Raw genomic sequence first — 16,299 nt, 5'->3', positions numbered from 1 at the left:
CATTATCTGGGCTAACCTTAACTCACTGCCTGTGAGATTGTTCTGGAGAGCTGATAGCTTGGGGCAAAGAAAATCAAACATACCCTTGTATCTTTTTAATGAATCTGACCTTCCATCTTCCTCATATCTCCTATCTGACTGTCTCGGTCCATTTCTTTCTCCTTCTGTTACCTTGTTAAGAAGTGTCACCTCACTCCGCCGCCTCCCATTTCCCCTGTCTTTCTTTCCATCTGCCTTTCATCTCGATCTGATCAGACCACGCTCCTCATGTCTCAAGGTGATCACCACCCACCTTCCCTCCGTCTGGATTTAGGGCCACTCCTTCCCTTTTATATGACAAACTTAGTTAATCATTTATAAATGATAAAGGGACCCATGGAGGGATTTAAAGCCTGACGTCTTCTGATGGTTGCAGTTATATATTAGGAAGTCTGAAGGACACATTTATCTCACAGCTTAAATCAGCCTGGAGGGACTTTCACCATATGTAGCTTGGGGCAGTTCCGCTCAATCACCTTCTAATAGCAGTCACAAGCACAACACGCTGTGATGCATATTTGTGCTAAACTAAAAGCATGCATCTTTACTCGAGGTTGACTAAATTTGTTAATTAGACTGATGATTCTGACTTATATAATGATAAATAAATGATTGATTGATATTTATGGCACCGGTTAGATAGAAAAGATCACGTAAGTTACATTTTTTATAAGATGCAGAAGTTGTTGTTTTTTAGGTAGACAGCAGATCTAATATCATGACTGGAAAATGACATGCAAGAAAATGTTTTTTTCATGTCTGTGAATTTCCATGTTAATACATTAGAGAGGCTGTGATTTTAAAACACCTTTATGAAGGTTTTTAGCTTTTATTTCGGTTTGTGTTTTAACTTTTTATTTAGTTAAAGATATCGTATTTTCTGTTCTGTTGTTATGTATCTCGTTGAATTGTGTACTTAAATTAACCCAAATGTTTCCAACAATGTTTAAACCTAGTGAAATGTGTAATTTTGTCGAAGGTTGACGTGCATTTCATTTGGTCATCTGTCAATATAATTAGAGTCAGAAAGTGAGGAATGGAAGTCGGTGAATGAGACTAAACATCACGTGCAGTATGAGGATGTCGCACTTCCTGGATTGCAGCCTTGATGTTGCTATTGATCAGTATGCAGGCAACGATTACATTCACACCAAAGCATATTTGGTAAACTCAAGTAGTAGTGTCTGATTGTGTATATAAGGAATCAGGGTTGTTTTCTTTGTGGTTACTTTGCCTTCACCCGACTGTCCTCAGCTTCCACAAGATGCAAATTATAGCTGCTTCTTAATGGCATATAGTCTTTAATGATTAACTCCATAAAGAAGCACTCCACTAGCCTCTGTTATATCTGCCACTTTGTCTTGAAATGTCCTGATCAGTCTCTGTTAGTGTTAGTTTGTTTCCAGAAGTTCAGAGCAAATGAAATGAGCAGAAACACCGTAGAGGAAATCTTGTCCTACATTTTATCTTGCGTGTTGCCTTGGAGTTCAGCTGTACTTTTCCAACTGCAGCTGTTAGTTTATGTGTGTGTCAGTCTGTGGAAAAAAAAACATCTTGTGGGGTTTTTTGGCTGCCAGTTTCTACTGATTCGCAGACATGAAAGACAGCAGACGTGAGGAAGCATTGGGTGAGAGGGCAGGAGGGAGGAAGGAAGAATGATAAGAAGGTAATTCCCAGCTATGATTCAGTGTTTGATATTGGACGCAGCACTGATCGATTCTTCCTCTCCTGTGCGAAAGCAGACGGCATGTCTGGCTGGCTGTCTACAATCACTTTAACTCGGATAAAAGTTCACTGTCAAACTATCTGTGATGGTTTGGAAGTGTAGCCTATAACATCAGTTCTGGCGACTTTAGCCCAATATCTCTGTCTCTGTTGCACATGAGCGATTCCATTGGAACAATAAGGAAGTATCTGTTTGGATTAAGGGTCGACTAGTAATCAAAATTAAAGGGGAGAGGGGATTTTTTTCTCAGATCTGGAGATTTGTAATGGCAACTTCTTAGCCAAAGACTTCTAGCTGTTCTGATTTTATATTTTTGTTACTTTTTTCACAAAACGTAAGAATCACTAAATCTAAAGCAAGAGTCCGTCTTGCTCCTTGAAACTGATGAGATGCCTGACTCACATGCTGTTTCTCTCTCTTGTGTTCTCAGCTGGAAAATGATTGGTTTTATTCTGGGAAGCTCACAGGAAGTTGAGTCATTACAGGTGGTCCCCATGGTGAAAGGATGGGTTTACTCTCTGATTTACACACAGTTGCACAGGTTTCACAGGCTGTCTTTCAAACCAATGCTTGGGCTATAGGCTGTTTTGCAGTATTATATTAAAAAAGTAATAATAATAGGTCTTTTGAGAATGGAATGCTTTACAAAGTCCTGGAAAATAGCTATGAATGGAAGAATAGCCAAATTAATTAAAAACATTGCAAAGTTAAAATCTGCTTCATTGAGCATAAAATGAGATTTGTCTAAAAAAAAGTTAATTAATAATGGAACTTTATTTTGTCAAAAGAATAATTGAGAAGGCTTTGCATAATCAACCAGACACACTGTTCATTTAGTGCTGTGGTCTCCAATCTTTTTGCTATATGACCCTTTAAAATAAATAAAACAATTTCTAATATAGGCCCATTATCACATGTTGCATATTATTTTCATTACTTGTGTGCAGGTTTACAAAAGAGAGAATTTCCTCTCTCGGGTTGTTTCATTTAAATACTGTTTATAGGCCTGAAGAGGTGAAAATACCAGCATAATAAAAGAAAAAGGCAAAGGTTAGAACTATTTCTTTCTCTTTTTCTCTCCTTTTAATCATCTACGATTTATCTTGTGACTTCATGCAGGAATACAAGCCACTATGTAGCTTTGCCACACTGGTTTGGATGGTAGTGATCAGTCAGTCCACCACTTTGATCCAGATGTTTCAACAACCATAGGATGATTACCATGAAGGTTTGTCTAGATATCCATGGTCCCCAGAAGAGGACTCCTACTGACTTTGATCACCCCCTGACTTTTAATGAAGCAACATATTCAAGTCAGAACTTATTGGTCCAATAGTTCAGTTTACGACAAAAAACCTGCAGAACTAAGGACGCTGTCATCAGCCTCAGCTGTACTTGTACTTGTGTTTTGTAACATTCAAAATCAACACACCTGGAGATTTTTTTGGGACAGGAAGGGGATGAAAAATTGTAATCTGAAAAGTAAAAAAAAAAAGTAATTAACGCTGTCACACAAATCTCTGGGATTAAACTGTACAATATTTGCCCTTGCATAAAACTCGTCAGACTCTGTAAACATATCTTTACCTTTCTTCTATCCTTATTCACTCTTCCTGTCAGTCAACCTTCCATTCATCCTCTCCATTCTAACTGGCTCGAAAAGATGTTTTCAACATTGGTTTTCTAAAAAAATAAATAAATAACAGAGCAAGTACTTAGAAGAAGAATAGTGACATGAAAATGCTATCGAGCAGCCCCCTCTGTTGGCTGAGACAAGCACAACATGTTTGGGACATTAACTCAGGCTCTGCTCTGCTGCCCCGTCTTTTCTTGCCACATAAAATATGATTTCACATTTAAAGACAGGGACAGGGAGATGGGGACAGACCTCCAAAAATGGAGACGTCTGGTCACTGTAGCTAAACATTGTCATTGTCAACTTGTTAGCGTGCTAATGTTAGCATTTAGTTTTGTTTAAATATCGGGATACCATTTTATATCTGTCTCCTTTGGCCTGTGCATCCTTTCCTTGCCCGCTGACCAACATGACCAAAAAACATTGTCATTCTGAAGACTGACTCGAGAAATGTCTAACATGGATAAACAAGAACTTGTGCTTTTGGAGTAGAAAATTGGTCAAGCCACATTGAAATAATGAGCAAATATGACTCCAGTTTTTACGTTTAGAGGTAAAAGCAACCTCGGCATCAACCACGACCGCTATGACCCTGTTTTTTCCATCAAGTGAAACTTTTGAGTGTCGTTCTGGAAAGTGATTTTGAGACACTCAGGTTTCTACTGACGGCAGCAACATCACTTGTTCAGTCCTCCATCAAATCCAGTTCTGCCTTAACGTTGTAATCTTTGTAACTGCCCGTGGGAAGGCTTTGATGTTGTGAATGTCTGACATCTTTAAGCCACCCTGACCCAGCTGTGGCTCGGAAAGATAGAGATATAGAGAGAGAGAGAAAGAAATGGTTAACAGCCCATTTTATCTGTGTGTTGTGTCCTTTAGCGCGTGAATGTTTTCAGCTCCAGCTTTCTGACTCATTGCCCAACAAAGGGACTCCTAACACTGGCAGCAGTGTCGGGCCTGTCCGAAACAATTTGGGTCTCACTGAGCGAGAGAGATAAGAGGGGTCCATCGAGACTCATTGTGGGCCGGAGTGCAAAGTCCAAGAGACTTGAGAGAAAAAGATGGAGGGAGCGGTGGAGTCAAATGTGGAAAAAATAAAGTGGAGGAACGAGGAGAGAGACAAAGGAGGAGGATATCAAAGGGAAAAAGAAAAACACTTAAATCTTCGGACTCTATAGGGGGATGTGCCAGGACAGAGATGGGAAATAAAGTACTCAAAGCAATTTAGGTGAGAGAAAGAAATAGAGGAGCGGGGCATATCAAAGTGGTCTTCTAAGTCTTAAGAGAAACTGAGTTAGGTACAGCCAGGTGTGATAAGTGGCTTCTATTGAATCTCAGAAAATTGACAGAGTTAGAGGAGAGAGAGAGATTGGAAATGAGCAAGAAAGTCCTTAAAGGCGACAGAAGAATCACAAAAGCAGAGAGTGATTCAAATGGCAATTCTGTGGGAAGAGAAAGGAAAACAGTGAGAGGAAAACTTAGAACGGTCAAATAAATGAACAAGGGGAGTAAAGCAAGAGCATTATGCTACAGACTCCACTACTGCCAGAGGAGGAATCTTAATTGAAGACAGATAATGTTTAGCTGTTTTTTCTTCGTCTTTCTCTGCTCCGGACCGTGGAGTGAAGAGCACTCAGAAATGCTATCTGTCTGTACCTGAAGGCTTATATCACGTGCATGCATACACAGGCACACACACACACTCAGACACAGACCACCTTGGGATTCCACAGGTAATGTCACATGAATAGCCAGCTCAGATAAATGTTATTTGTCCCCTCTGCAGCTCCTGTCTGTTACCTGGGGCGTCCTCTGTTTTATAGTTGTGCAATAACGACACAACCCCAAACTACAGCTATAAAACAATGTGTGTGTGTGTGTGTGTGTGTGTGTGTGTGTGTGTGTGTGTGTGTGTGTGTGTGTGTGTGTGTGTGTGTGTGTGTGAATGCACTTGTTTCCATCCCTGTAAGGATGCAGGGGCCTTATTTCTATAAACGCCCTGATGTTCATCTTGAACTAAGTCTTCAGATAATTTCTGATTATTTCTAAGGGAGCTTGTCTTCGCTCTGCAACGCTTCCCACCATGCAAACAATTACTGGCTGCACCTGATTGGACGAGCGCCACTCATTGGCTGCTGCTCCAGGATTTCAAACTGGACCAACTTTCTCTCTTATTACAAAAATAGCTCAGCAAAATTTGTGACTGAAGACATTTAAGGCGAGAAATAAGCCATGCAGTTGCCTGATCCGTCTTCATTTTAACTCAAAAGCGTTTCTTTTTTTATGGTTTTTCAGGAGTTTCCAGAGGCAGTGAGTCACGTTGGATGCTCCTGATTTGCATGAAGCAGCCAGAATTCAACATAATGCAAATGAGGAGCAGGCAATGCAATGCCCTGTCTCTGGAAATGTGACACTATGCTAACAGAATGCATAGCATGGCTGCTTACATAGGCAATTAATGGGAAGCGTGAAAACAGAGGATCCTGTTGCCAGGTACAATAAGAATCCCATCCCTAACTTACACACCTGTGATCTATAAATATCAAATCAACTTAAATTGACGGCACCTGCCTTGTCAGGGTTTGGTCAGGAACAGCCAAGAGAGAAAATCAAACTTTTTTCAGGAAAACGAGGCGCAACGATTGGTAGAGGAGATTAAGGCCAGGAAACACTTATTATTCAAACATACAGCTCATTGGAGTCCCAATCTGTAAACCCCTCTCCATAACCAGCAGGAAAATCACTAACGTCAAGTCTAGACTGTAGAGACAGATCATTTCCACGCCAAAGTTAGGTTTCATAAATAATTACAGATACCTTGTTTTCTGCTTAATATTTAATAAAAACGGCCCCAGGACATGGTTTGGCAGGAGGATGAGGAAAATGACTCGACAAAAACAGAAACTCTTCTAATAAGAGAGATTGTAACATCTCTCAGCACAGCCTGGAAATACCTGCTTTAAAATTCCCACCGGCTCTTTGCCGTGTGTGTGTGTGTGTGTGTGTGTGTGGTGCTTGTGTGTGTGACATGCTCGTGTGTGGCGTGCATGCAGCTCCTTTGATGTCCTGCCTTAGATGTCTTTATCCACTGACAGCAAAGTGTGATCCAGGTCTGCACGTCGGGACCTATCTGCTCTGTTCTCACTATTAGAGTAAATACCTGTGTGTAACTCGGTGTGTGTGTGTGAGAGAGAGAGAGAGAATGAGATTTTCTTTCTCTTTGTCTCATGTGTCTAATGATTCATTGTATTTCCATGTTAGTAACCTTGGGTTTTGCAGTCTTTTGTGATCTCTTTCACTATATTTAAGAATTAGAAGTCTCTAGCTCAAAACCTTTGTATGTTTTGATGCAAACTGCCTCGATCCAACCTCCTCCAGCTCAAAGCCGCAGAGCGCGTGGTGGTGAATGGCTCTTGTCCTTCAGGCACATTTATCGAGCGCTCAAAAGAAACAGAATGGAGGAAGAAAATATGCCAATCACACGCGGGAGAGAATGGGAAAATGGAGACGGAGATTGACGGACAGAGAGGCAGAAGGAGACAGGCAGAGGCAGTGGTCTGTCCCACCGGGCCGAAGGAACAAGGGATTTGATAGGCACTGACAGAGGCTGGTTTATACTTTTAATTAGGGCTATCATTAAATATATTGTGCAGTTTGCACTCTCTCTGAGTAGTAGCATCAGCTTGCTTTACAGTGTTTGATCAGCTTTCTTTATAGTTGTGCAGAGGAGTGTGATCACACATGAAAACACACACACACACACAGATTTTTCTCCACTGAGGATATAATGTAACAATCAAGTGGCCTCTTACTGCACAACATCAGTTTGTTTTACCTCTGCGGTCAAGCAGACCTTTATGTGTATGTATGTGTGTGTGTGTGTGTGTGTGTGGCTTGCCACATGAATAAAATCACTCATTTGAACACTAAATGGAAAAGAAAGAGTACATTATATTTCGTTGTGTGTGTGTGTGTGTGTGTGTGCATGTCAGATTGAGTTCCTATGGTAACTGTCAAGATATAGCAGCAGGTCAGTGTGTGTTATCGCTCCACTGTGTTTACTCAAGGAGAAGAGTTGGATAAGAAAGAGACAAGAAGACAGAGAGGAAAAAGTACACAGCAGAAATGAAATCAGCGTTTGATAAGCAAGAAAAGAATTGTTTTTTTTTCCTCTGATGACAGCCGTAGATTGACAGCTTCCCCTCTCCTCATTATCTTGTGTTTTTGTGTGTGTAGCCTGCACCGACACAGAGCTGCACAGCCTGGCTGCCAGACTGAAGGACTGGTTCGGAGTTCTCCACCTCGACGCCAACAGAGACCTCAAATCCTCTGACAGCTTTGACTCCGCCACTGGACGTGAGTATATCCCCCCCACAAAATGTGTGTGTGTGTGTGTGTGTGTGTGTGTGTGTGTGTGTGTGTGTGTGTGTGTGTGTGTGTGTGTGTGTGTGTGTGTGTGTGTGTGTGTGTGTGTGTGTGTGTGTGTGTGTGTGTGTGTGTGTGTGTGTGTCTATGTGCAGCCCTTTTCTGTTGAGCAGCCACGCTTTTCAGTCCTCATGAGGGCTGGCGGCGATGTTGACAGCGACCCTGCTCTGTTCTCTGTAATGTCAACACATCTGAACACATCTCAGCTCTGCCACTGTACACACACACACACACACACACACACACACACACACACACACACATTCTCACTCAAATTTGAGTGATAAAATTGTAAGTGACCTCGACAGTTTCTGCAGTTTCGGAAATGTTCACTCCAACGATTTCTTTCAATCTTTTTTCCCTCTCGGTCTCTTTTCTCCTCCAGACTTTGACACCAGCATCTTGCCCATTTGTAAGGACTCACTGGGCTGGATGTTCAACAAACTGGACATGAACTTTGACCTCCTGCTGGACCAATCAGAGCTGAGTGCCATTTACTTGGACAAGTATGAGCTGTGCATGAAGCCCCTCTTCAACTCCTGCGACTCCTTCAAGGACGGAAAGCTGTCAAACAACGAGTGGTGCTACTGCTTCCAGAAGCCTGACGGTGAGGAGGGGGAGAGGGCGGAATAAGAAACTGACGATGAAATAAAAAGGCCACAGTCAGGGAGGAAACAAAGAGTTTGAGTGGTACTAAATGTGATGACTTACTTACACAGTATGTCAATTAACACATTATGATGTGAAAAGTTCATCTTGGGCAGGTCTCCAGTCAGTAGTGATGAGAATAGAAACCAATGAAAACCTAAAAAGCAGCAATCAGTCTTTTCTGTTTTTATTTTTATTTTATATTCTTTGTATTTTCTAATGATAATTTTGGCCATCATTCCTATAATAAGAAGGCATGTTACTACCGAACTTAATTTCTGAGATCTGAGGACAAGGTGACCAATCTACAGCACAGCATGGTGGGAGGACAAGCAGTAAAACGATCAGAACAGCTGTAACATCAAAACAAATGCCTTTTCGGTGACTGTATAAGAAATCATTAAGATGATAGAGCAATGTAAGAAGTTTGAATAACTTTATTGTAGATGGTAAGACAAAGAAAGAGCCATTTCAGTTAAATCATGACAGTAGGAAGACTTAACAAACTCAGTTAATTACGCTACTTTGCATGTTCTCTGGTTGTAGGACTGCCTTGCCAAACGGAGAAGAGCAGGATCCAGAATCAAAGTCGGAGGAAGAGCCTCATAGGTCAGTCTGGATGATTGACAGCCAACATGGTCACCTTTGATGCTAACAAACACACACACACACACACACACACACACACACACACACACTAGCATAAAAGAAAGGATCTCTTTTCAGTTGTTCCGAGCAGACGAAGAAGTCTGTGGTTTAAACATACAGTCCACACACTATAAAGCACATCCTGACATTTTGTACACGTGTCATCTGTCCCCACTGGGCAAGATCGTTCAGTGCTCCAGCTCACAAAAGAACAGCATGAAAAATGAGCTCCGACTGGGTCAAATGAAGGTAACAGGACTGGGTGTGTGTTTCCATGTGTGCATGGGTTTGTGTGTGTCTGCGTGTGTGTTTTTGGATGTGAGTGCTTCCCTTTAAGCAGGATGTATGGTTGTCCTGCAAACCTTAACAGCTATAATTGATTGTTGATCTCCCTCAGTGAATACACAAAAACTTCAGATCCTACCCTCCAGTTTTGTCAATGTATGTTCTCAAACCTCTTTTACTTCCAGTCGAAGTTTGAGGTTGGAATTTCCCTCAAGCGTTCAAGGTGCACAACTCCAAATGTACAAACAAAAAACATGGTCTGACCATGACAAAGTAATGTTCCTTTGGCAAGTGTACGCACAATTGAAGCCTCAGCAGTGCATTATGTAAACAAAAAGAGTAAGAAACAACACGAGGCAACAGATAGATTTTATTTAACAGCCCTTTATACTTTGAAATGTAACTAAATATTCCGTTAACTAGCCTCATACAGATACTGCTGTCTACAAACACATCCTACCCCCTTCCCTTGAGTGCCATTGTTGTGTGTCTTCAAAAGGATCTACCCTGACTTCTTCATGAACTCAGGAGACAGAACACGGCAGTCAAAATCACAAGGTCTTTACTTGAAGAGGTTGGAGGCAGGCATACATATTAAATAATTTCTCAGGTGCAAAATAAACAGAGGCAAGCCATTAAAACTCAGGCTTTAATTGCAATGTTTAAAGGAAATAGGTTCACCCAAAAAAGAATATTCAGTCCACAAAACATTTCTGGAGCTTCACAACCAAAAAGTGTTGCAGCATTCTCCTGCACAACTGAAGTAGATGGGGACTTAATTTCCAACACAACCCAAAAAACATGAAATAGCTCCATAGAGCTCATCTGGAGGTCTCCAGAAGCCCTGAGATCCCAAACTGATTTGAAAAGAAGTTATTTTAACCCTTGACATGCGGTCGAGATCAGGCACCCACTTCAGACGGGGTGCTCGCTAACGCTTTTAGCTTAGCAGCTACAGTGAAGATTTCAGCTTTAAAAAAGTTGTCAAGAATGTCTTTTCAAATCAATTTGGCATCTCGGGGCTTCTGGAGACCTCCGGATGAGCTGTATGGAGCTAATTTAGGTTTTTTGGGTCGTTTTGGACATTTTAAATTAAGTCCCCATCTACTTCAGTTGTGCAGGAGAATGCTGCAACACTGTTTGGCTGTGAAGCTCCAGAAATGTTTTGTGGACTATGAAACGTCACCCGACCTTTCATAGTCCTTTAACAAGATTGGGTTCCGGTGTTGCAGGGACTTCTTCTCTGCCTTCTGTGCTGCTGGGTTGCTCCAACCCCTGTTGCCACCCTCTGTACAGGCTGACCCATGACACCTCTCTCTTCCTCTTCAGGCTCTTACATACCTCGTTGTACTGAGGAGGGCTACTTCAAACCAACCCAGTGTCACGGCAGCACCGGCCAGTGTTGGTGTGTGGACAAATATGGCAACGAGCTCGCTGGCTCCAGAAAACAAGGCAACCCCAACTGCGGTAAGACCACAGCCAACATGCACACACCCACAAGTTCACTTACAGCTAAACAAGAGGTTTGTTGTGCTGTGTTTGCCTTATTGGCTCCCATTTGTCTGGCTGTCTTTCAGAGTTAGTGCTTTGATCCAAGTGGACTGCTGTACGTCCACCTTCTCCGTTTGTAATCTGGTGCTGCTACACACAAGAGAGACTGCAGTGCTTCTCTTTGAAACATAACGTACCGCTGAAACATTCTAACTGTGTGCTGTTTCTTTTCTCAATATCTCTCCATGTCTCTATTTATCCTTACCGGTATCTATGCATCAGTGATCATTTAGGAAATAGATGACATTAGGCATGCCACTGGAGCCAGTCTGGCTGGTTTACTATCAGTCATATGTCTGATTCTATCCGCCTCTGACATTCTGCTCATGTACCTTTGATAAAACACCAGTGCCTTGCAAGTCAAGTAGAAAAATCCATCACGCTTGTCAGCAGCGAGCGGCGTCAAAAGATTTGTTATAAACATGAATTTGCAGCAGTGGCTGAGTTGCACGTTTCGGTTGAGAGTGAACACCTGACCTGCTGGTTTGTGTTTGCATCGAAGAAGATGCGTTTAGAAAAAATGCATATGTAATTGAGTGCTTTTGTGTGTCAAAGACACAGTTAACAAACCAGCAGTGGAAATTCAAAGGAAACGGTCAAAAAGCCAATAGAAGCACTTTGCTGCAAATCAATGGCCGTGGGATTTGACTGGAAAAAAAGAACAATAATTAGCAAGAAAGAATCCAGGCAGACATACTGATTACCAATCAAACAGCCAACTCACTGTCACAGATTACAGCTCACTCGAATGCCAGTCTAGTCCAAAGCCAGTAATTGCAGCTTCCAATATTGATGAGGTGTCTCTCTGGTCATCACACACTCAAACACACACACACACACACACTCTGCAGCAGCAGTCCTTTGTCTCCGGTCTAACAAGCTCATCTAACTCTGGCTGAGTGGCCTCGGGCTCGAGCAGCCTGGAGTTTCTCCCATTCGGCCTTGCATAGAACAAACAAGTAGGAATGCAGCAGCTCTCCCCTCAATAGCCCAAACACAAGGACACCAAACACATTTTAACACTGTAAGCGCCAACCAGACTGCATTTGTATCCAGGTGTAAATAGGATGTTTAGAACTGAACTCGGGAGGATTTTAAGGTCCCAGTTCTACAAAATGCTGGAGGCAGCAGTTGAGATAATGACTCCTGTTCACACTGTAGCTACACTGGACAACATTGGTGTCAAAAACATTTATTCAACCTCAAAATGTTTGCAGGTGTAATTTGATGTTACTGAGCTCAGCCAGACACAAATGAAGCTGGCAAGTTAAGAAACCCCTTGACTCTGAATGATGGATGGGAGGTCTGTGTGTACTTTTTGCTTATCTTCTGTGCGACCATTTAATGTCCAGATGGAAACAGAATATTTGTACTGGTCAGTCTCACAGATGGCTGGTCGCCTACAGTATGTGACACAATGCATTAAATTGCGAGTAATATGTCTAAGAAGCTTTAAAGCCACAGCATTATTAAGTTCTCACATTGATATGAATTCACTACATTTGTGCTGAGTACTGAGCTAAACAACTTACACTGAACGCATCTCTCAGCAGTCACCAGCAGCACTTACCTACCGAGAGACGGCGGCCATCTTACTGCGTTTCTAATCTGTTTGTTTGTGTTTGTGCATCTCATCTCAGATGAGGACCAGGAGACATCAGGGGATTTTGGCAGCGGCGGTGCAGTTATTCTCCTCGACGACCAGGAGGAGGAGCCATCACAGAGCGGGCGGAGCCGGCAGAAGAAGAGACGGGGGCGGATTCACCCCCGAGGAGCCATCGAAGACGACGAGGACGAGGAAGATGACAAGGATGACGAGATCGGCTACGTTTGGTAGCTCCGCTCCATTTAAACCTGCCATCAGCCGACCAGGAAACTCCGTTAACTCAGCACAGATCTGAAGCCATTCCGATGTCTCCTCCTCCAGTTACCTTGGCAGCAGTTCATCTTTTGGCTCCTGAACTTGCTCCTGTAATCCCTGTCCTTTAACCACATCTCTCTGTTCAGTGAGCCTCATCCGACCTCTTCCTTTTCAAGTGTTTCGCTCTTTCCTCAGACAGAAAACAGAGAGCCTATTAGATTTCAACAACAACCGTCAGGACCCTGTCAAGCTGTCCACCTTCTGCTTCTACTTTCCCCCCAAACCTGCAATCTTTAACCTCTTCTAACATAAACCCACTTCTCTATCTCCTTCGTTATCTTATTCTGTCCCTCTCTGCTATCTCTGTATGTCCATGTCAGAGCCTCTGGTCAGTCTGTGAGTCCAGATACATCAGCTGATGTTCTGGATGTAAATATGTTCCCTCCAGGGAGGCCAGATTGTGGATTACCTTCCCTGTACTTCCATCAGCGGTTCATTCTCATGTTCTGTGTTCCACCGTCGGGCTCCTTCCAGTGTTCAAAGATGTTTCCACGACACGCTCCCAGGCTCAGAGATGCCCCCTCTCTCTCTGTTACTTCATGGAGGATTGTAAATTATTTAATCGTTGATCTTGAATGTCCCAGAAAGCCCAGGAAACAATGAGATTAATGATGTATTGTCGTTGTTGTTGCATGTTTCTCATCGTGTTTCTGTAAAAGAGAGATTTACCTGGCCAGGTCTAGCTCTATGCATCTCAAACAGAAAGTGATGCCTATTTGGCTGCTACAATACTTTGTTGCTATGTTGATGCTGTCTAGTGTCTTTTTGGTTCTTCTCCCAATCTCAGGAGGTAGGAAGTTGCATTGCAGAGCGATAGCAGTGTAGAAGAGCGAACTGCAATGCCTACAGTCCAAATCTGCGGCGTCTCAGCCAGCTATGCTTTTACTAATTGGTCATTGCTGAGGCTGTTTGACTGTGCAAGGACACTAGAGGAAGAAACTGCTCCTGAGCTGGGAGGACACATGAAGTCGGGCGAGCAGAGAAGAGGCTCTGTTCTGCCTCCCAACATTGGATATGTTCAGTGATTTAAAAATTGAAATCTTCACCATGTCAACCAAGTGAACTTTTATTTGTAACTTTGAAAATTTAAGTAAAGTGGCACTTTGGGTGTCTTTTGAACCTTACAGGTCTGTGTCCATGTGTCTGTTGTTCTCCTGATGTGCCATTTTCAGCGACACATTTCATCGTATTTCACCAAATCATGATGAAATAAAAACACATCCCTTTCCTCACTGTGAAACCGCAAGCACATTTATGTGAGCTTCTCATGCTTTTTTGGTTTTATTTTTTCTCCGAGGCTCAGATTTCTCTGCAGTAGAAACAATCAAAGCCCTCCATCAATTCTGACCTTTTCCAACCTTGAGAAAGCAGCCTCCCCTGTTAGAAGCAGACATAAATGGAAGCGGCAGAAAATACTCTTATCACTTGCCTCTGAGAGAGGAGAACCACAAAGCAAGCAGTGCCCAAAAGAACATAAAAGCTTAATGAGTGTTTTTGTAATATCACTGGCTAATGGGACAGCTGACCCCACTGGCTTGAAACAGCCCGCTCAGCACTTTGAAAACACATTGTACCAACAATCGGAGGCTAAAAGGACAACCGAATCTTCTGGCTTGAAACAGCGTATTCAGCAGTTCACAACACACTCTGTCAGATACAATAGACAATGGGCTTAACTATGTGCATCAAATTATGCCAGAAGCTATGGAGGGTGTATAATCACCCAATTCTGGGACCATGGCGAGTGCAGCGTCTTCTGTCATCAGGCTACATGACAGAAACTGTGAAAGAAAATATGTTTCATTTGTTCGTCTTTCATCACATGCAGTGTATGCTGCTTTTTCTTTTCCTCACCCTTCGTGAATAATGGGCCCTTTTCACTGGAGCTGCCCCTGCTAACAGTATGTTACACGTCTCTTTATCGTTTCTTTTTGGTAAGTAAACTGTGGTAACCAGTGACTGCATAATATGTGGACAGCCTTAACCGGTCTGAAAAGTGAAACCAATGCAGAAATGCCTTAACTGCCAGCAGGGGGCTACTCCACTGGTTTCAAAAGTAAGTCTGATCTTAAATAAGGTTATGAAAAAATAACCCTACTTCTTACTCAATTTATTACCTCAGAACAGTTTCCTAATGAGTTTATGGTCTCAATCACTAGGTTAGAGTCTTCTTCAATACAGCATGACGCTTATTTTGTAAATTATGGTCACATTTAGAGTAAAATAGATGATGAATCAGCGTATGCTTTAGGGTGTGGTGACCTTGAAATTGACAAGTTGCTGGCCAAGGTGTGCCCTTGGGTTCTCAGTCAGATCAAATCAGGATATCCTCCCCTGTTTCCCATTCTGGTCAGAAAAAAAACAAGATGGCATCAAAACGGTCGTTTAATAAACCAATGGGGGACGTCACAGTGGATTTACACTTGGTGGGAACACAGTATGTCAAACCTCAAAGGAAAAGTTTCTTATTTTTGGGAAACACTTGTCATCTTTCCCACTGAGAGTTAGATGAGAAGATTAATAGCACTCGAAAGCCACCTGAGACCGACTATCTTATCTTAGCAGAAAGATTGGAAACATGGAAAGCTAACTTGGCTCTGTTGAAAAGAAGCCTACCAACAACAAAACCTCCCAGAACCTGTGAAGCTCATAAATGAACACAGTTATTTGTTTACTCTTTTATTTATCCAGGCTGGCTGTTTTCCTTTTTTCAGACTTTGTGCTAAGCTAAGCTGATGGGTAGCATCATATTTACCATAAAGACATGAGAGTGGTGTCAGTCTCTTATGTCCCAATACTTTTTCTTTAAAAGGAATGAGAATGGGAGGCAGACCTGAAGAAGTGACCTTGAGATAGAAAGGGTGTCCAGTTCCTTTAATAATATGGTCCCAGCTCTACTTCTGTACACACATTAGATACTACTTAGAGCTATTGGTATCAACATAATCAATAAAGTAGCTAAATATGCTACTGCACATTATCCAAGGCCATTTCTTCAGGTTGTCTACCTTTCCTTCGGTGTGACAGGCTGTGTTTACTTCCCCATTTATTTCTGCCAGTTCAGTGAAAGGAAACAAGAAATTGCACCCATAATTCACAAAAGGTATCATGGGGCTAAGAATAAGGTGGATATATTCAACTATTCACATTTTTGATGGCAATTCTTTTCTTCTTAACTTAACTTCAGCCATCAGATGGCACAATTATTACACACGAGCACTGTCACACACACTCTCATTGTTGTTTCTATTTCTCTTCGCTCTCCCACTCACTCTCCTGGGGTGAGTTCCATCTTCATCTCAGTAAGGGAGATGCGTGGTTGTGTTTTATCCTCGGGGCACTCCGTTCCTCTGTTTCATCTCTCTACTGGCTGCTTTTTTATTATGCACAGCTGGTTTCCCTGTCAGGTGGCTCCTCCCA

General features: G+C 42.4%; 1 protein-coding gene across 1 annotated transcript in view; it reads left to right on the top strand.

Moving 5' to 3' along the window:
• Positions 1–13,970, top strand: part of spock1 (SPARC (osteonectin), cwcv and kazal like domains proteoglycan 1) — a 118,737-nt gene extending 104,767 nt beyond the window's left edge. The window contains exons 8-12 of the mRNA XM_073487147.1: positions 7,638–7,757; positions 8,212–8,433; positions 9,021–9,083; positions 10,737–10,874; positions 12,599–13,970. Coding sequence (XP_073343248.1) covers positions 7,638–7,757; positions 8,212–8,433; positions 9,021–9,083; positions 10,737–10,874; positions 12,599–12,795 — 740 coding nt within the window. The 3' untranslated portion in view covers positions 12,796–13,970. The remainder of the gene's footprint in view (positions 1–7,637; positions 7,758–8,211; positions 8,434–9,020; positions 9,084–10,736; positions 10,875–12,598) is intronic.
• Positions 13,971–16,299: the final 2,329 nt, after the last annotated feature.

This window comes from Pagrus major, chromosome 18, assembly GCF_040436345.1.
Source record: "Pagrus major chromosome 18, Pma_NU_1.0".
NCBI lineage: Eukaryota > Metazoa > Chordata > Actinopteri > Spariformes > Sparidae > Pagrus > Pagrus major.
This window is presented reverse-complemented; position numbering and strand designations above follow the sequence as displayed.